This window comes from Aedes aegypti, chromosome 3 (genome assembly GCF_002204515.2).
Source record: "Aedes aegypti strain LVP_AGWG chromosome 3, AaegL5.0 Primary Assembly, whole genome shotgun sequence".
In the NCBI taxonomy this organism is placed as follows: domain Eukaryota; kingdom Metazoa; phylum Arthropoda; class Insecta; order Diptera; family Culicidae; genus Aedes; species Aedes aegypti.
In genome coordinates this window covers 383544681-383565532 of record NC_035109.1, presented here as the reverse complement: position 1 = coordinate 383565532, position 20852 = coordinate 383544681, and the positions used below count along the sequence as shown (strand labels likewise).

The window sequence follows — 20852 nt, the reverse complement described above, 5'->3', positions numbered from 1 at the left end:
GTCGTCTAACGGCATTGCTACACATGCTGCATTCGACACATTTCCACCGCGTAGAATTGATCACATCGATACAGAGGCCAGGGAGCATGTATTGTACTGAGATATTTTCGGTGTGATGCTCTCAAATCGGAAATTGAAATTGATGTAAAACGATGTGATCAAACGAGGTCACACTGTTTTGTCAAATCATCGTTATCGTTTTGGCATGAATCATATTTGGAGCACTAGACACTTGATGAAAATTTATATATTTTCTTAATCATGAGATTTTTTTATTCTCAACTGATTGAAGACTAAAACTTTTATATCAAATGTTCAAACATTAAAAATCACCTATAGCAGTATTTTAAACTTTTTGTAATAGGATATACTATATTGAATAATCTTGAATCTATCTTGTATCTTGTACAACATTTTTTGAAGTACAAAATTGTTAGTGTGTATCGAAAAAAAACATATAGACAATCTATTTGCCTTACCTTAAATTTTCAACAGGATGTTGAAATTCATTCTTAAGTTTGGATTGAATTCACCAAGTTTCTCAGTTTACAAGAGTCTGGAATCAAATCCAACCTGAGCATATGGATTCTTTTGTAATGCCACTCTTATTTTTTCCTCTTAACACATGCACGATCAACCTTTGCATTATGCACTTGAGATGTTTTATTGGAAATTCTATTATTTCCAACGAAATTTTGAACAAATTTTCCCTGCAAGTTCTTTTAAGAGATTACTAGAACTTATTTTGATTTTTTACCGAACTTTGATCAAAAGGCAACCGTTATTGCTTTTGAACTTATAAAACAAACAAAAAACTCATAACTAAATGTTCAAATTCAAGTTACGTCTGAAGTGCTGTGAAAATTTCATTCAAATCGGGCCATAAATGACTAACTCATATCAGACCATATTAGCACATTTCGTATTAAAAATCACAATTGTAGCAGCATTTTGCATAACACCATTTGACAAAAAAGGATATTTGGCATAACGGTTATTTGGCATAACATTTTTTCATCAATAACAACCATATTTTGAAAAAAGAACTATAATTCTAATTATGCCAAATAGCAATTTTTCCAAATGGCCGTTACGCCAAATGACTTTTATGCTACTATTACTTGTTGGTTTCTGTGAATTGATAGTAGACTAGGGTATCTCAAATTCAAAAATGTTTGAAAACCCAATCTCCCATGTCTTACTTAGCAACTTTACGTTAACAAAAGAGTTCCGTGAAATTTTTAGCTTTTCCGGTACTGATTCGAAGGTGACCCAGAAACGATGTATGTTTATATGAAAAAAAAAACTATGGGGTAATTTTGAAAATAAATTCTAAACACTTTAGTCCTGTAATATGAGTACAATCTTATCAACTCATAGCGAGAACTATTTTTTTTTAAACTGTAATAAAAGAAAGTAGCTGAAGAAACAAATTCTTTTCGAGCAAATTTTGCATGAAATATTAGCGGAAATTTGCCGGACGATATTCTCACAAGTAGCCAAATAATAGCAAACAAATTCATGAATGTATCTTCTCTTATCCATCGGATCGAACTGCGCTCTTCAGCAACTACCTTTATTGCCGGTTTGAACAATAAGTTTTCTTTATGAGATGATAAATCTGTACTTATATTACAGCATCAACATGCTTGGATTTTTTTTTCCATATGACCCTACATCGTCTTCCGGCCACCTTAAAATCTTTTTCTGAAAATTTCACAGAATACTAGTTTTATCAAAAGGATGCTGTGATAATATGAAAGATTTGATTTTCAAACTTTTTTGTAATTTGAACTGCCCCAATGTTAACAAAAGGATCACTCGTAGTACAGAAAAGCTTTCCATTGCTTCGCCTAATTCAGAATTTTTTGAGGAATTTTTACAGATAAACAGACGAGACATTTAAGCATAGTCACATGAACATTAACACTCAATACTACTGCTACTGTGTTTGCGCAACCGACAACTAGATGGCGTTATTGAACAAACGTCAAAATCAAACAAGAGTTATAAGATTGCCACGATTGAGCTGTTGGCAAACGACCTAATATTAGATTAATGCGTGATGTTGCTATACGATGAAAATAATTTGAGTCTTACGTCTGCTTATCTGTGGTATATTAAAACACGTTTTTGAAAAATGTCGCTTGGGAGTGAAAATCCAAATGAAATTTGGGGTATTTCGATATTTACTCTCGAGCTTGGTGCATTCACGGAAGGGGGGGGGGGGTGTGGGGGGGTTTCGAGAGGGCCATGGCCCCTCTGCTACTTAACAATTTTCTAACTATAACGAAAGCTTTCTCAAGATTAGATTCGAATTTTATTTTATTTATTTAAATATTTCTTTTGAAAATGACTCTTTCGATCACAATGGAAGGCTAGTAGTGTATGGGTGCCTTGAATATTGTAACTTTAGAGACCTCTAGCTAGACAAAAGAGACCAAAAAGTGACCAGACAGGAACAAAATAAAGAGATCGAAAATGAAACAAACATGAAACAGAAAAACAAAACGTAACCTAATAGGAACCAGAAGATAAGAGTTTTATTCTTCATCAAAATCAGGCCAGGCATTTCTCTTTTTGTTTTTTTTTTTATTTCTCGTGACATTACGACAATGTTACTGATTTATTTCTGTAGGCATTTGTTCATGATTTTCCCTAGGAATTTCGTGAGAATTGAGGTATTTTCCCAAAGACTATTCCGAAGTTTTCTCCAAGAGTTCATTTAGTGATTATTTCCTGTGGAGAAGAAGAATTTTCCTAACGATTTTTTCAAGAATTTCAGTAAGGATATCTCAATAATATAACCAAGATTTGTTTCAAGGATAATCATAGAAATTACCGAAGAGACTCAGGAATTTCTACAAATATTCTTTTAGACATTTTTCAAGGTATAGGTCCTCCAGAATTGTTAGGTGATTCTTCCATCGATTTCCCTAGTATATCCTTCAAGATTAATAAATGGACGCCGCCTAATGAACTCCTAGTATAGCCTTTGAAAAAAAAAATCGGGATAACCCCTGAAGAAACTACTGAAGGTAGCACCAAAACTACTGCTCAAGGATTTGCTGGAGTAAATCCTCTAAGCATACTATAAAAAATTGCTTGAAGAATTTCTGGGAGAATTGGTAAGGAATCTCCTTGTATCCAGTGAATTTCTTGAAGTTTTCCCTCGAGACATGTGAGACAAAATTCTTAAGAACGTGCTGAATAGCCTCATCCAAAGTATCAAAATATTTTTCTGGGAAAAGGGTCCCCACGAGACAATGGCCTCGGTCCCCCACATTTGTAAATCCGGCCCTGCTATCGGGTGAAATAATCTTGAAGTTCTCAAAGATACACTTCGAGAATTTCAATTGGAATCTAATTCAGAAATTACTGATGAAAATATTTCAAACATTTTACTTATGAGTTTTTGTTAGATGACTATTGTTTCACTAATTTTTATCGCATGGGGAAATTACTTCAGGATATGTAGGGAAAACTTGGAGATCAATAAGTTATTGGATTTTATTGGAATATTGGATCATTCGTAGTATAAAAAATACATTCTACCATTTTACTTGTTACAGAATTTGAAAATTTGGAATTATGTACTTAAAAACTAACCTGAAAGAGCCTGCAATGTCAAAGAGGAGAAAAAAAACCTTCAGAAAGCCACTATGATGAAGTGAATTGAAAAAGGCTTGAACCTGCAAAAGAAAATGGAGATTTACTGAAAATGTGTTGGATTTCTTTCAGATTGGCAAGTATTTCAAAGCTTATATCAATAAATTTATCAAAATAAGCATTTTTGGTTAGACTTTTTTCATTTTTGATTGAAATAGACCATCTTTCTGTTCTGATGCAAACTTGTACAAGATAAAATCATTTCCTGCGAGATCAACTGAATATTTCAAACCTTTCGACATACCAAAGCGTGAACGAATCGTCAATTACTACCACTAGACTGTGCCAGTTAGTAACAGCCACATCTCCATATCAGAATAATAAATGATCATCTGCTCGCAACAACATCAAAAATTTCAACACAGATAACTATTAGGCCCATTGTCGCAGATCAGACAATGTTCCAGACGCTCCCATATTCCATTATCATCAGATCTTCGACCGACATCATATTCGTGCGTCAACCAACGATGTTGGTACGATGCTACAAACCATTTTTTTTCTACCGTCATCATGCCAGCACGTACTACTTGTAGGCCTTTAAATTAAACAGCGAGGTGAACCGTCACTCCACGTTTTTCTCATTTGACCGTGTCTATAAGGGTACCAACGAAAAGACAATTAGTACACCCAAAAGTTGAAACCGTCATTATAGGCGTTTTCTGCGTCTATTGATGGCGGAAAAGTGTTCTTCTGAGCGACATGACGTTTTTGAGCGTCTATTGATAGGCAGATAATCCGGTCATTGAGTCGAGCAGTTTTTACGGTACAAATGGGGAAGTACAACTTGATATGCTTTTTGCACCACGCATACCAATAAGCGGGTTTAGTGCTGTGGTATAGTATTTGGTTCTCACGCTCATAACCATGGATCGATCCTGGTTGATGTCGCATGTGTATTTTTTTTCATGTGCGTGCATCACCAACACATGCATTAAAAATAAAACTTCCACACATATGCCTTTTAAGTGCATGTATTGGAAGTATGGAAATACGCAAAAAACCGATAGGGTGCAAACCAGACTCGAACTATAATCATCGGATCGCCAGCGCACTATTTATCTACTGCTCTAAACTTACTAATAAATTATGGAGTGGCCAAAGTCGATGTGGTTTTACGTTTCATATGCATGATTGCTCATGCTATTGATAAACATGTGAACATGTGTTATCCCCAGCAAAATAAAGATATACAGTCAAGTCTCCTGTAAAGCGTTAATCATCATATGTTGAACAAGTTTAATGTAAATTCATAATAATTTATCACCTACCAGAGTAGCCACATTCTCTATTGTAGAACTTACTTAAGGACTGTTCATTTTATAAGGTGGACACCTTGTGCATGCTATATCTTTATAATATATCAATAGAATCGTAATCGGTTTTCTGTATACAGTATCGTTCGACTATTATATTATTGCACGATGGTGTTATAACAAAAAAGCCATCAAAATAATTATAATTCACACGAATAAGGAACAATGTTTAGAATGGTCAAAGATTGGTAGGTCTGGAGCCAAGTATAATAGTTGAGTATACCAAAACACAATTCATTCATAAAAATTCGGATTTTTGGTATATGAAAAATATTGTTTAAGTTTGAAGAACATCTTTTCTAGGAAGTTTTTGTCGAAACTTCTTTGTTCTTCTTTGCAAGATCTTATATTTCCATATAAGAGGAAAATAATAGTATTACGATGCACAGAAAACCGATTATGATTTCATTGATAAACTAGCTAACCCAGCGTGGCTAGTCACGTTCCATAAGAATTTTCAAGCAAAAACCTCTTTCGAAGATTAATAATGTTTATGTTCAATTGCAAAATGATAACATGGACAGAGAAATTTCTCTGTTGATAAATATGCCATTGATGTATGAATAATAAGCTGAGACACGCATGATATTTATGAACGCAAAATCGCCCAAATTTATGCTCTAACCATACTCCATTGTTATAGTGCCGTTATTCTGATCTGAAATAATTACAGCCTTAAATGCTGTTGTGAAATATTTCAAAAGTTCCAGAAGCTTCTATAAATTAGAGAGAAGAGTCTGACTGAAAATTCTAGAATATTCTATTGAATCCCGATGAACCAGTGCTACAATTTCTGTATAGAAATTTGTGCTGCGATGGCGATCGTCAACGATTTAAAACGAATCGAATTGTAATTAGGGGACTATCGACTAATGAATATATCGAGTCATCGAACAGGAATACTTTGGAAAGCTCTTTTGGGGGACCATTATAGTTACCATAAAAAAATATTTTTATTTTGCCTTCATAAGTCGATATCGAACCATGGAACATCGACTCAAGAAGGTTGTGTAAATCAATCATGTTTATCTTTCCTTTGCATATATCTTATTTGTTTTTGAACCTTATATTGAAATGACGAAACCCGTAATGAATCACATTTTCAACTTGCATCGGAATTTAAGTGCGGTCGAACAGCATAAAGTTGATTTGTTTACATTTTGATTATCGTCCAAGTTCATAAAACCGGAAAACTACAATGATAAAAAATCGTGATTTTTATACAAATTAGGAAGGACAAAGCTCCGGAAAACTCTAGAACACCCTGTGCAATAGCTGTTATAGTGCTCCACAATTTGCAATAGGGTCCTAAAATGGTTAATGAAATCTTGTTTTCATTTAATAACACGAAAGATCATATTACTGCAACTACTTTAGCAATTTTTCTCGCTCAAATAACGGATATATCATATTAAAACTTTAATTTCAAAATTGGATCCATAAATGAACCTTGACACTTGAGATCATGTTTGACGTTCGCTTAGTCGACAAAAATATCACAGGGGTCTTAGTTTTAACATTGGGGTTGTTCCTATCTGACATTTCGGAAGGGACATGGAAAACAAAATACACCCAAAATTTGAGTTCAAATCAAGGAGTGTGACAAAATCTATAAAAACATAAAAAAATGTTTTTTGTACTTAAACAAATGAAAAACATTAAAAAATTGAGTAAACATGTGTTTTTGGCCTGAACGTAAGCGTTTGGCACTAAAATTGGGACAGGGCTTTAGGACCCTATTGTAATGTTGTAACATTCAAATGGACTTTTGCAGTGCTCTTAATTTGATTGTTGTTGTGCTCTTAAATTGCTGTTGTATGCTGCTCAATGAAACCTTTCAAAGCGTTACTGACAGACAGAAAACTCTGGGATTTTATATACATGATAAAAAAGATATAGCATAAACAAGGTGTCCTCTTTATAAAATGAATAGTCTTTAAAACATGAAAACTCTGTGGAATCTTTTGCTGGTGCTATTCAAAGAAAACAAGATCACGGTTCTACTTTCACATTGATAAAAAAATATCGATCTAATGCTGATGAATGCTACCCAGAATGAGCTGATTATAAGAAACCGTGCCCCATATATGGGATTAAATTTTAACCATGGTTTTAGTATAATAGTAAAAGAGTTTTCTATAGATGAATCGATCATTTTGACTCAAGAACAACTTCTGCAAATTGGCTATGAGTATTTGCAAGCAATTTATTTTAAGAATTATGGCACCGATATGTTGATTTTAGAACAGAACGTTCAGTGGGGAGATTGTAGTAAACCGTTTGGAGAAGTCAAGAGAACATATATACTGATTTTTTTTATCATGAAAAATATGAAAACAAAATTTACTAAGTAATTTTCTTTAAGTGTTTCGTTCCAACTGGGACAGAGCTTGATCCACGGCGGAATGTTCTATGAGCGTTCCCTTTATTATTAACTGCGAACATTCTTTGCCTATTTACTATTTTCAAATATGTATATCACGACAAGCTCAAAGACACCCTATTTTCTGGGATGTAGAAAAAAATATTGTTCGGAAAAGATCTTCACGAGTTTTATTTAGTTATGCGGCTTGGCAAACCTCTGAACGAACACCAACACCAAAAAATCCACTTAAGGGTATAAGAAATTATTTTGCGATTATTTTGTGCACATAAGTTTTTTGAGAATTATTATTTATGTATATCAATTCCAAAAATATAGAAAATCTGGCTTTGGTGTATAATGTTGAGTGCAATAATTAAACCTTATTGTAATTTCTGTAAATTCCAGTTAGGTACTATTGCATCTTCTTTACAAAAAAAATATAACGGTAAATGTAAATGACTGCTAATAAGAGCGGTTTAAAAAAAGTTTGAAATTCCAATCTCCATATCTTTCTTAGGGGTCGTCCATAAACCACGTGAACATTTTTCCTGACTTTTCAGTCACCTCCTCCCCCTTCGTGCTTTTGTGTGGGTTTGACGAATAACCCCCCGCTCGCCCAATGATCATGTGTTTCTTTTGTTCATGAATGAAACAGAAATTTGAAAAATGGGAGAAGAGATATTTATGAATTGGTTTGCTATTATTAAGCGAAATGTGAGATTATAGTGTGACAAACTTCTGCAAAAATCCCTAACAAAATTAGCTCATAAAAGATTTGTTTCTACTGCAGTGTTCCTTATTATTGTTTGAGGAATTAGTTTTCACTTAGAGATAATTTTGTATTAACATTACAGTACTAACATGTGGGGATTTTTTTTTTCAAATTTTGTCATAGTAATTTCCATAGAAATCTTAATCGTCTTCTAATCGTTGTTGGTAAAAAAGATATGAAATATTGAATTTTAAAACTTTTTTTTTTAATTTGAACCATCCGACTGTTAATGAAACCTTTCAGGTTTAGTTGATGGTGGAATTTTCTTTGAAACACAAATGGGTGGACCGTGGTCTTTGGCTAGATACCCCCTCCCCGCTAAATGATCACATGGTTTATCAACGGCCTCTATTTTGATAAGTAATTGTTAAAAGATACATAAAACATCCATGTCGTGATAATTGTTCCACTTCTAATATTGCGAAAGAATTACGGTAATCCAGTTTGCTGTATGCACACTTAGATGTTTGATTACAATATTACATTGTCAAATGAATCGAATCCCACAAACTCTGGGTCTCCTACTTCGAGGAGTCTCATACCGTCCCCAACCATGCGACTAATAGGAGACCAAAATGTAAATAAATGAAAAGTAAATCAATCAACAAACGTCAACGATAAAATTCTGCTTATAAAGCGCCCGACTGTTATAGTCAAGTGTGTTTATTTGTTTCTCCCTAATATATTACCCAATCCAACACGCACGGCATGAAATTCTATTTCCACTGCAAATGTATAAGTCATTGCTGATAATATAGATATACAAACATATAGATTTTGACTCTGGTATAAGTAAGAAATTCCCGCAGCGCCACGTTGGTACTTTAAATATATTTATAGAACATATCATCTCACCCCTTCTCGCACTTGGCTATCCAACGGGTGTTGTATTTTGCTCCTCTTGCATGTTGTCCTCCGTGACAAGATGGTTCCATTTTGTGTGATGTAGAGAACTCCATACATGAGAAACTATGATAGGCGTGTGGTGTAGGTTAAAGTTTAAGGATCCAAAGGTTGCGGTTTCGAATCCAGGTTTTATTATAATTTTTTTGTTTTTCATATTTTGGTGTCTAAGGCAAATTTCTTGTGGTGGAGCCTTGGGGCAATCGGGTATATGGGGTAGCTAACAAGGGAAGGTCACGATGGTGTTACACGGGGTTTTCAACCGGACTATTTTTGTTGGATTCAACATGTCGAAATATGTAAAACCCCAAAGCCTCTCGGGTGATGAGCCAGGGAGATGTAGTATGTTGTTAACAAAATGTTAATAAAATCTTAAATTTGTGTTACCAAATTAGGATGATAGAAGAAATGAATGTAATGTTTGGAATGATACTAATAAAGAAATTAAAAAAAAACATGTACATCGTAATGTTCTGAATGACTTCAACGGATGACGCATGAGTTTGGATACTAAGTTCAAATAATGACTTATTCAGTAGGTACAAGAATGTTGACACTTTTGACCGGGTTAAATCCGCTCGATAAAGGCAATAAATACATTATTTAGAAAAGAGATAACTTAACTTTATATAAAATGAGTAGTAGAAAATCGGTAAAATAGAATGGTGTTTGATTTTCGATGATGTTATTACTTTTAATAAAAGTAACATTGTTGCTAAATAAATAACTTAACTCAAGAAAATTGTTTTTTTAAAAAAGAATTTTTTGTGTATTCATACACTAACAAATGAGGCCATTTGAAATCACAGATCTGACTGTTATTTTTTTTTAGTTTCAGTTCAGTCATTTAAAACGACAATATTTTCACTTGTCCCACTAGTTTCCAAAATTTTCAATATTTACCTTGAACTTTGGCACAAACATTAAATTTAAATATGTATAGCATAGATTTAGTAGGAAACAATCTGAAAAATATAGTAGATCTTATTCATTTTATTTTTTTTTAAGAACCCTCTCTATACGATTTCCTTTACCCATTTGTCACACGGTACCTTATTGTGATAGTCACTCAAGCAAAATGATTATCTAAATACAGGGACCGGAATCTATTATGATAATTCGCCACAAGAAATCGGGTTGAATTTCATAAATTTGCCTTAAGAACCAAAAAATAAAAACAAAATACATATTGGCGCTTATTCAGAATCGAACCAAGGACCTCCCGATTCACAAACCAGTACTAACTCCACGCACCTATCGACGGCTTGATGGGAGAAGTGACAAAAGCAATATATAAAGCGTTTTATATTGCAATATTCATTCCATTCCTCTGACATGTCCACCATCCATTTGCCGCGTGACCATTTGCCTAAGTGTGCGTTTCCGATGCCATCATTCGGCTTCGGATTGGTTGTGCAATTGTGTGGGTCGGGCGTAAACATTTAGATTGCTCGAATTTTCAAGTCCAATGTGCTCGATTTCAATTGACGGGTTTGCCCGTCTACGCTTAGGAGGCAAATCTTACCATCAATAGGCGGATTTAGCACCTAATACGCTAGGAGGGAAATCCGCCATCCGATTTATTTTGGGTGTAGAAACTCAGCCTGGGACACATTGATGAAAACCGAATAATTTCACCGTGATCGTTCGTTCGTTCGTCCACAACACTCTAGTGCAGCCGTTGTGCATCCGTACCAAATACCTTACTCCCGATTTTCCACAGAAACTTAGCTCAGTGCAATGTGGTGGCCATACCAGTGCCATCAGTGCCGATTCAACGATGAACAGCCGAAATAAAAGTGAAACGAACTATTGATCAATTGCGTGTTACGAGTTAGTGAGTAAGAAGATTTATTACCAAAACCGGCAGCATGAAGAAACATTACAGTGTTGAAATTGCCGGCAAGTACGGTGGAGGTCGATCGCCGTCGAACATACTGGACAAGATCACCAAACGGTACTCGGCGATCGGCAGTCGGTTAATGCGTAAGTCACCCGGGAGGAAGAGCTCTGTGGCGGATCCAATCACCGGAAGCTACGACATGACCGGCGGTCGGTTCGACGACTTTCGACCAGAGATTGGAGTCCCAGTTCTGATTTCCAAAACTACCAAGTTCGACTTCGACTCGGATATGCCCATGGATCAACCCGAACAACATCAGCAACAACAGTCAACTCCACGATCCTCGCAATCTCCAGCTCCCGTGTCACTGACAACCAGATCTACCTCAGATGACAGTGAAAACGACATATTCGTCGATGCCAACAGTTCACTGCCAAACTTCAGCGATATCAAGTTCACGTTTCTCCCAGAGAGCAACAACAACTACGATTCGTATCTGGATGAGAACGATAAAGAAAACCAAATTCACATGCAGAGGATTCGTTCCAAATCCGCTCACAATCTTCACCAACCGGAACTTCGGCTCTGCATAGAGAAGACCACCTCGCTCAACTTGTCAGGGCTTAGCAATGGTGGTGACCTTACCGCCGCTACCTCAATAACTGTCCCAAACAGCCCAGCCGTAGACAGCATTTACGACTTTCCTCGCAGCACCAAAGTCGGTGACTCAACCTACGATCTCGAACACGCCAATCTCATCCTGAACGAGATCAACCTATCGCTCGTAAGCGAAGCCAATGGCTCCCACCTGTATCATAATCTGCCCAACGGAAGTCACGTTACCTCATCCAACGGAATCCTGCACAATACGGCTTTCGACTACTCGGGAAGCAATCAGAGCTGCCGATCCAACAGCACTCACGAGGAAGAGTTCGACCTCAAATCGGCCAGCTTCCAGAGCTTGGATGCCCGGCACCTGTTCCTCTCGCTGGAGGAACTGGATGAGATCACGCGGCAAATCAACGAGTCTGACATCTTCAGCGAAGAGAACAACGAATACTGCGAACATCGGAACCAGCTGCATCCAACTGAGCGAAGGCTCACGTTGCTCAAGAACAAAACGGCTCCCAAGCATTTCATCGACTTCGACAAGAGGAAGGCGAAGTTGACGAAGAAATGGAGCGGTTTCAAACACTGGATCGGGGAAGAGCAAGACAAAATTAAGGAAGTGGTGCAGAAGCATGCGGCCATGCAACGGGTGGGTGGGGAAGTGTTGGGCAAGGGAAAAAGGCGCAGCAGCAGCAGTGAGGTGGGAAGTGAAGTGGCGGTGGATGTTGTCGGGGGGGATAGCGAAGTGCCACTGTCGATGGTGAATGGCGGCGAAGCGAGCAGTGATACGGCGGAGAATGAGCCCGGTCGCCGGAAGAAGCCGCACAGTGCGGAGATCTTGGAGGTGAGTGGATAAGTGTGTGGTCCTTCTGTGTTCAGAGTCTAATTTTATAAATTATTACCTGATTATTCCTCAGTCATTTTTACATATTTTCTGAACCCTAAGACATTTTCGCCATTAGTGAGTTATTTTTCGCTTAGCTCAAGATTCAAATAATCATACTCGAACTACTAACAGAAATAGATTTTTCCTTGATTAAGTTGCAATTCATGGACGTACTTAGTCAGAGGTGGAGCAAGATAACGTCATATATATTGAAAAAAAAAATGCAATCTTATTGATTTATTTATCACGATAAAATTGAAATAATAAATTATGGTACAATCTCTTAATGAATCAACAACCAGGAGTTCATAAAACATCTTTCCAAGGGTCAGATAATGAACTTCCAAACAAGGATCTTACCAAAATCCAATAAAAAATCTTGCAAGTCAGGCTGTTATGAAGATTCGAACTCCTGACAACAATTTGTCAACGATTAATTAAAGAGTTTGATGTTGATTTTCTCGAGAATCATCACCAAAAGGTTTAACAAGATTTTAAATATTTCCCTAGGCCAGGCCTGCCCAATCTTTTTGAACCGCGGGCTAAATTTCAAAAACGATATTGCATGGCAGGCCAAAGCCATTCTTCAAAAATTCTCTTGGAATCTGACAAATGTCAATCCGGGCAAAGATGTTCATGGAAAATATCTAAATTCTGCTCAGAATTGAGTCATCTAGAAATCATGTTAATGACCCTGTAACACTGATGACGAAAATTTTGTAAGAAATTTGCTAAGCATTCTATAAAAAAAAATAATTCTATGTAAATTATATCCTGTACTGTGTGAAGAATTTGTGATAATTAACGTGCATTTTGTGATAATTTTGCATAAGATTCCATCGGAAACATACTCAAAATTTGCTTACAAATATTGCTCTGAAATTTATGTGAATATTGTCCACAACTTCGTAAGAATCTTGCTCAAAATTTTGTTAAAAATCGGCCTAGTCTTCTTCTTCTTCTTCTATCTGGCATTACGTCCCCACTGGAACAGAGCCTGCTTCTCAGCTTAGTGTTCTTAAGAGCACTTCCACAGTTATTAACTGAGAGCTTACTGTGCCAATGACCATTTTTGCATGCGTATATCGTGTGGCAGGTACGAAGATACTTTATGCCCTGGGAAGTCGATAAAATTTCCAACCTGAAAAGATCCTCGACCGGTGGGATTCGAACCCACGACCCTCAGCTTGGTCTTGCTGATTAGCTGCGCGTTTACCGCTACGGCTAACTGGGCCCTAATCGGCCTAGTCACCTATTATAATTCCAGTCAAGCCCTGCCCAGTGTTTAATGATAACCTTGTCTGAAATTTAATAATAATCTTAGATAATTCTGTAGGATTCTACTTAAATATATGATAGTACCGTTAAGTCACCAGTCACCGTGCGGCCTCCATTCACCGTGCACATATACAAATTCCTACAGAATATTCATACAATTTTCACAAATTATTCTTTTGTCAGCAAAATAAGATAAAACTGATGAAATGAAGTAGTTTTTATCACAAAGCATTTTGAAAAACCTGGTTTATGTAGTCAAAATCATGTTACTTCTGTTAGATAGTGAGATTTTTCATCACTTTTAGTAGAAACGCCAAAAATTCACATTTTCCATTTTAACGATAGAGTATGAAATTTTTCAAAATTTCAACGAGTTTTCACTGTGGATACTATTATTAGGATTATTTTCATCGTATGAGCAATGATATTTTATGCAAATCAGAATTTTTATTGTGTTTCAGTCGAAACCCAAATGCACGGTGAATGGATCCTTTTCAATATATATGGTTCCTATTACCGTGCATAAGTGTAAAAGGCATAAAATTATTCGGTTATATTAAATTTATTATTATGTTGGATTTAAACTACTTCATAAATAGTTTTCGAGTGAATATGGAATGGTTTAGACAATACAGTCAAACCTCTTATAACGATTCTAATAAAAAAATAATTATTTGGGCAATTTTTAAATTTTTTTGGTTTTTATTGTAAATGAAGATTTGAATACTCTTAAAAATGAGTACGCACACTACTAGCAACATAGTTGCCCCACCAACAACGTTTCTTCAAGATACAAAATTAAATCATGACGAAAACTATACGCACGGTGAATGGTGCACTAGGTGCACGGTAAATGGTGACATAGAACGGTACGAGGCTACCTTAACATGACATTTTCAAACATAATTTTTGAGTAACTTTTTGTTACGCATCACTAGTTTTAGATTTTTCCCTGAATTATTATATAATAGCACGCTACGTAGTGGTATTCTAGTACGCTCCGAATGATTTGAAAAAATTATATGATTTTTTGAAGTGCAAATTTTTCTTAAATGCACGGTGAATGGTAGCTTGACGGTACACGGGTAAAAATGCGGCACTCTAAAAAGGAGAAAGAGTCATGATTTCGGGACACGCTAAGCTCGCTCCACGCAGCGCATGTGTTAAAACTACACAGAATAAGCAACCAATGCAGAACTGGCTAACTGAGTGAAAATTCTGTGTAGGTCGCACTCATTCTGTGAGTAGCAGACGTGTTGGCCTTCGGCTGTGCGGGGATCGATGGAAACGGAACTGTCAATCATCTCCCGCGCGGCAGCAAACAGTTAGCCGTTGGTAAGATGGGGAGTTTTCCGGATTTTTTTTAGCGAAAAGCCGGAAAATGGTCGCAAATGCGGAAGTTTTTTTCCCCATTTGCTTCCGCTTCGGCTATTCGAATGAAAAAAATCTCTGAAAACTTTAATATTTGAATGTGAAACTTTAATATTTGAAGCAAAACAAAAATGAAAGCAAATTCCGCATTCCAAGCGTTCCTCCTCTGTGCGCATTTCACTCATTCGGTTTGTTTACCACCGTTTGCACAAAACTGTGAATCTGTGCTGCATGAAGAGAGGCCGATTTTGTGTACTCGGCACTCATTTTTGAGCGTAGCAAGTTTAGCGTGGAGGAAGGTGTGTTTTCATGTTATGAAAGTACATCATAACCAAAAGTCATGAAATCGTGAAGCATTTTACCGTAACGCCGGCTACACGTTACGTTTTCAATTTTTAGCTAAGAAAAATGTCATTTGAAATCTTCATATCATGAAGCATGTATGCTGGAAACATAAGCACTATTCATGGATTTAGTCGTCTGTCATTTATGATTCCTATTTTCAATACGAAAAGTGGCAATTCAGGGCATGAAATCATAAAGCAAGATCTGATATCATGAACCCAGTTCATGAAAACATAAGCACTTTTTATGTATTTCTATGTCTGTCGAACATTGGGTGGTTATGTTTGTACGCAAAATGTTGTTTCGAGCATCATTTGAATTAGCAAAGGGCCCCTAGGCTCACAAAATGCTGGTAGATTGCATTAACGACTCTGCGGATGTGAAAAGTGAAACTGGAACATCCGGCTGCCGAAGGTCTTTTGTGAGTTGCTCTGTTATAGAACATGGGGAATCCATCACTTCCGAACAGTTAAAACCACCGACGAGCTTGTCAAGCAAAATCTTCGCTCAAAGTCAAACATTGCCCGGTTCTGCATTGTCAAGATGAAGGCTTGCGAGTATATTTTGGAACATCTTACCGCCCCGGCAGGTTTATTCCGTCGTGAAACAACACGGAAATTTCGCCAAGAATGTCATCGATATGATGACAAGGTTCCGAAAAGCATGGTCTTCAATTTAAATTTTTCCAAAAACAAAACAAAAGCAAACTTTTCACTAGAATTTTACAAGAAAACATAGACGCGTTGACTAAGGTGAAAAAAGTGACAGTTAGATTTGTGTAACGCCCTGAGCATACAAATTCTTGCATAAAAGTCACGATTTCATGACTTTTAGTCATGATATCATGAAACATAAAATTTTATGAATTCATGACTTTTTGTTCATGAATCCGACAACGGATTTTTTTCCGTGTATCTTGCATCTTCATCGTGAGAATCCAACTTACGTTTACCATGAAAATTATGTCCAAAAATTGATGACGAACATGTCAAAGTTTTGTGTATTGAATAGTCATGGCGGCCATGGAATGGGAAGTTGTAATGACCAGACTACCAAACAAGCAGAATCGTTAATCTCTCTGCGGTACGCACAAAACGGAGGGTAGGCCGGATGTGGCACGCAAACCGTATGTTGGGCAGCCCTATCCTAGGCAGTCCTAAGCATTTTATCAAAATCCACCCAAAATAATTTACAAGGATAGGGCAGTTGCCCACTAAGCATCACTTATGAAAGCTGATTTGAATATGTTTAGAGACGTGCCAAGAAAATAAGATCCAGCATACGGGAAAAAAATGTTAAATATTGCGTCAAGTACCTTCGCAGAATTTCTTAGCTAACACTACAGCGATCAATTTAAAATCACATAAAAATTCTGCTGCTAAATTTAGGGGAATGCCGTAAAAACAGTGGAGAATTTCTGTATTTCTCTGATTTTTTTCAGGTTTTTTTTTGCAATGTCTTTAACATCTTCCAGGCATTTTCATAGGATTTCCTCCAAGAACTCTTCTAAACAATCTTCCATATAAAATCTCACAATTTTCCAAGAAACTCCTGACTAAAATTTCAACTAGAAGACAAGGAAACGTGTATCATTTATAAGACTTTAACATAGCTAAGGGAAGTTTTACATTAAGAAATCTAAGGAATTGAGGATTGTGCAATGTGTTTTTAAATGGAAGACGTAAAAATCTTTCCAGTTATTTCTGCAAATTCCTTCGAAGCACTAAGCACATTAAGATTTTTGCTAAGGATTTCTTCAAGTAATTGTCTAGCAATTCCACTTATATTATCTTCAGGCGATTCTATAATTTAGGAAATTTCTTCAGCTATTTCCTTTCGAATTTCTTTAAAACCAATTACAACAAACATGTTTCAATTAATTAATTAAATATTTTTAGTTGTTGCTTTATGAAAGTTCAATTAATTCGTAGAGAAATATATTCATTTTCTTCTTAAGTTTTATAGAAATAGACCTTTTTTTGAATTCCTCCTTTAAATTATTCCGGATTTCTCTAAAAAAATGTTTTTGATGAATTGCAGCCTGTGGCTCATCAACAAATTCATACATATATATCTCTGAGATATAGTACCAAATAAGCTTCATATTTCTTCTTCTTATGCTTCTTGGCATTACGTGCTCACTGGGATAGAGCTTGCTTTTCAGCTTAGTGTTCAATAAGCACTTAGAAGTGTTTTAATGTACATTGTGTGGCAGGAACGATGGTACCCTAATACCCGAAGAAGTCCAGGAAATTTCCATTACGAAAAGATCTTGGGCCGACCGGGAATCGAATCCAGACACCTTCAGCATGGCTTTGCTTTGTGGCCGTGGACTCGGCTAAAGAAGGCGCCTTTATACATTTTAACCTGAGAGAGAGGAGACAGCTGGCTTAGATTGCGAGCTCCCAAAAGTCAAGAGAACCTGTCACCAACTGTCACTGGAAAACCAACACATTCGGAGGGCAGAACGTGGAAAAGTGTTTTTCGATGATTTCACATTTTAAAAAATAGAACATCTAAATATAGTTGTGTGTTGGCGAACTGCTTTTGATTTTTGTTGTATTCATATCCTTGCAGTAAATATGATTATGACCAAAATATGTTCATCTGACCGTTATGCACTACCCAAGAAGAAGTCAAAAAAGGCTAGAAAACATGCCAGATGTCAGTGATCTGTCTCTTCTCTCTCCAATTTTAACTTGTGTTGCCCCTAGAATTCATTCAGAGCAGTTTCATCAGATTTTTTACAAGGATTCCTGAAAAAAAACCAAGAGCTTTGGACAAAAAATCATAACAAGGGCGAATAATGCTAATACAAATGTTACAACCAGTGTCTGAATATTTCAATATACAGTCAACAAAGCAGACCCTCAGTAGAATCCGTCATCGTTGATTTCATCTTTGTATGAATGTTTTTTTGACAATACATGCACGAATCTGGTAGAACGTGCATAGACCAATCCAATTGCCTGCGTAGTAGTGTAGTGTTGACTAGTAATCCTATATAAGAGAGATTCGCGGAAGCTGACATTTCTGTCAAAGTGTGAGCCAATCGAGCAGTGAGAACTGTCAAAGTGTGAGCCAAACGAACATGTGTTATGTTTGTTTTGAACTTTTCTTGAGGAGTAATGTAATCCGCTTGAAATTATTTCGGTAAAAGTTGTTTTGCACGAAGCAAAATATATTAAATATTTACCTTTTGTAAATGTTTGTCGATGCTATTTTTAGTTGTTGATTTTTTCTGCTGTTTATTAGTTTGAAAATGTAGCTCAAAGATCTATAACGACACAAAATACACTTTTTAGCAATGAGGAAGTCATGTCCGAGTTACAATATTACTCTCGACGCCGAGCAAAATCAGTATGTTGCCAAAATCATTCCATTTTACTTCCGCTTATCTCTCTATAAAGGATCACTAGTGTTGACCAAATTTTCTTTGTTTGCTGTGAGAACTGTCACAACATTGCTTTTGTTTGCTGTGAGAAAGCAAACATAAACAGAATGGCTGCGGAGCATTCACTTCTTTGTTGGACTGACGTTGACCGAAAGCGAAAGCTCAAATGACGTCAAACAAACATCGATGCATTTTCATTCTGAGGAAATCGACTTGTGTAAGATTGATCGTGCGTTGGTGTTCGTGGCAGTTTGCTTGTAGACCTCTATTTAGTTTTTCAATTACTTTCTCTACACTGATTCTCATCCACCTGCTGACATTCGGAAGCAGAAGATTCAATTTCGCTTGAGAAAAACATCATTTCCATCAGAATAGAATAGATTCATGGAGGCATAACATTGCCGTATTCATACATCAGTAATATTAAATTCATTTGTATATTTTTTATATTCAATTTTCAATTTCAGTGGCTCTAGGTGAAATTGAATATTGAAATGACACCAACAGTGGGTGGAACTGGACGTGTGCGTGTGTTGCACCCACTATCTTTCTCGTCGCATTCGCTCTCGTAGTCAGATTGGCTTCGTGCTAGCGGAGTTTGTTTTTGTTCGTTTTCACACTGATCGGGTACCATTCGGCTGAATTTTTACGACACTGGTTACAAAAATGTTTCACTGGTCATTGAAAAATGTTAAAACGCTTTACAAGAAAAAGCTATAGAAATTTCAAAATTTGTTTGAAATTTATTATTATTATCAACCGGAGTTTTACTACTCACGAAATACTCCTTCAAGTGTTTCCCTACGCAAGGTTTTCCAAAGAAATTCCATAATTGATTTTCAAGTATTCCTTGCAGTATTCTTTTAATAATAACTCAACAGATTCTTCCATGAATTTGCCTAGATTATTCAATGGTACTTCCTTAAGAATTTATCCAGAAGTAGTCAGAATCTTGAAGTGGCTCCCGCAGGAATTCCTCCTCTCGATGATTGTACAAGAGGTTTTTTTAAGAGTCTTATCTAAGATTATATTTCTCGAGAAACCATAAGAAGTTGCCAAACTAAATACAGTTATTAGGCAAAATGATTGAGATAGGAAAATTTTTATCCAAATTCAAATGCTTATAACATAAAAAACAATGGATGAAATTGGATGCATCTGGAAGCATTCGATGGCAAATTTGGTCTAGTTTCAGTAATTCTTTGGTCATGCATATTGGCCCCTGGACTGCTATGGCCACTTTAAAGTAGGTTCGAAGAGCCCCGGGAGAAGTGGTCAATTTCGTCTATGCCCGGAACCATATCGATATATCAAGATTTCGGAAGATGATGCTTCTGGAAGCAGTTCAAAATTGGTTACTTTCCCAGGGGCATCGCAAACCTACAAGGTATATACGAGTCATAGCAGCCAATCTACTATAGAGTGGACATGACAGCTTGTGGCACTCAAAATGCTTCCATCACCTTCAGAAATATTGATATGATTCCGGATACAATCAAAATTGGCTACACCCTCCTGCGTACCTCGAACCTACTATAGAAATGCCATAGTAGCCGATGGTTCTGAAACCTCGAACCTACTATAGAAATGCCATAGTAGCCGATGGTTCTGAAACTGCTTCCGGAAGCCTCAGCTTGAAAAATCTTGTCACGAAGCTTGTTACATTCAAGAGATCCAGACGAAGTCACACGGAGGAGCGTGGCTCAGTCGATTGCTAATCGCATTTAGCTTGGTACGTCTTCGTCTTACGATTTCGGTGAAATGGTGCAAAGTGGATGATTGAACTGAAGTAATTTATCGAAATACTGCAGTTTTTTTGCATTTTTGGTGTACAAGTGGATGAACCATAACAGCTTTCACAAAATTACACTTGGAAAATGAATCTATATTGTGGGTACCGTAATTCGGGGTAACATTGATCAGTTTTTACGATATTTCTATTTTTTTCATTTTTCATTTATATTCTTAAAACAAATATTGGCACCAATCGCTCGTGACTATATACTGCATTTTAGTTTTTAAGAGATTTAAGAATGTTTACATAAATGTTTTAAGTGTTTTTTTTTTCGATTTAGCTGATATGGGGTAACATTGTCATCAA

General features: G+C 36.4%; 1 protein-coding gene across 5 annotated transcripts in view; it reads left to right on the top strand.

Moving 5' to 3' along the window:
• The window catches only part of LOC5566553, a 126697-nt gene that overhangs the window by 57323 nt on the left and 48522 nt on the right, over positions 1–20852 (top strand). For all 5 annotated transcript variants that reach the window (XM_021853257.1, XM_021853254.1, XM_021853255.1 and 2 more), the window contains exon 2: positions 10749–12321. In XM_021853257.1, the coding sequence (XP_021708949.1) occupies positions 10897–12321 (1425 nt within the window). In that variant the 5' untranslated portion in view covers positions 10749–10896. The remainder of the gene's footprint in view (positions 1–10748; positions 12322–20852) is intronic.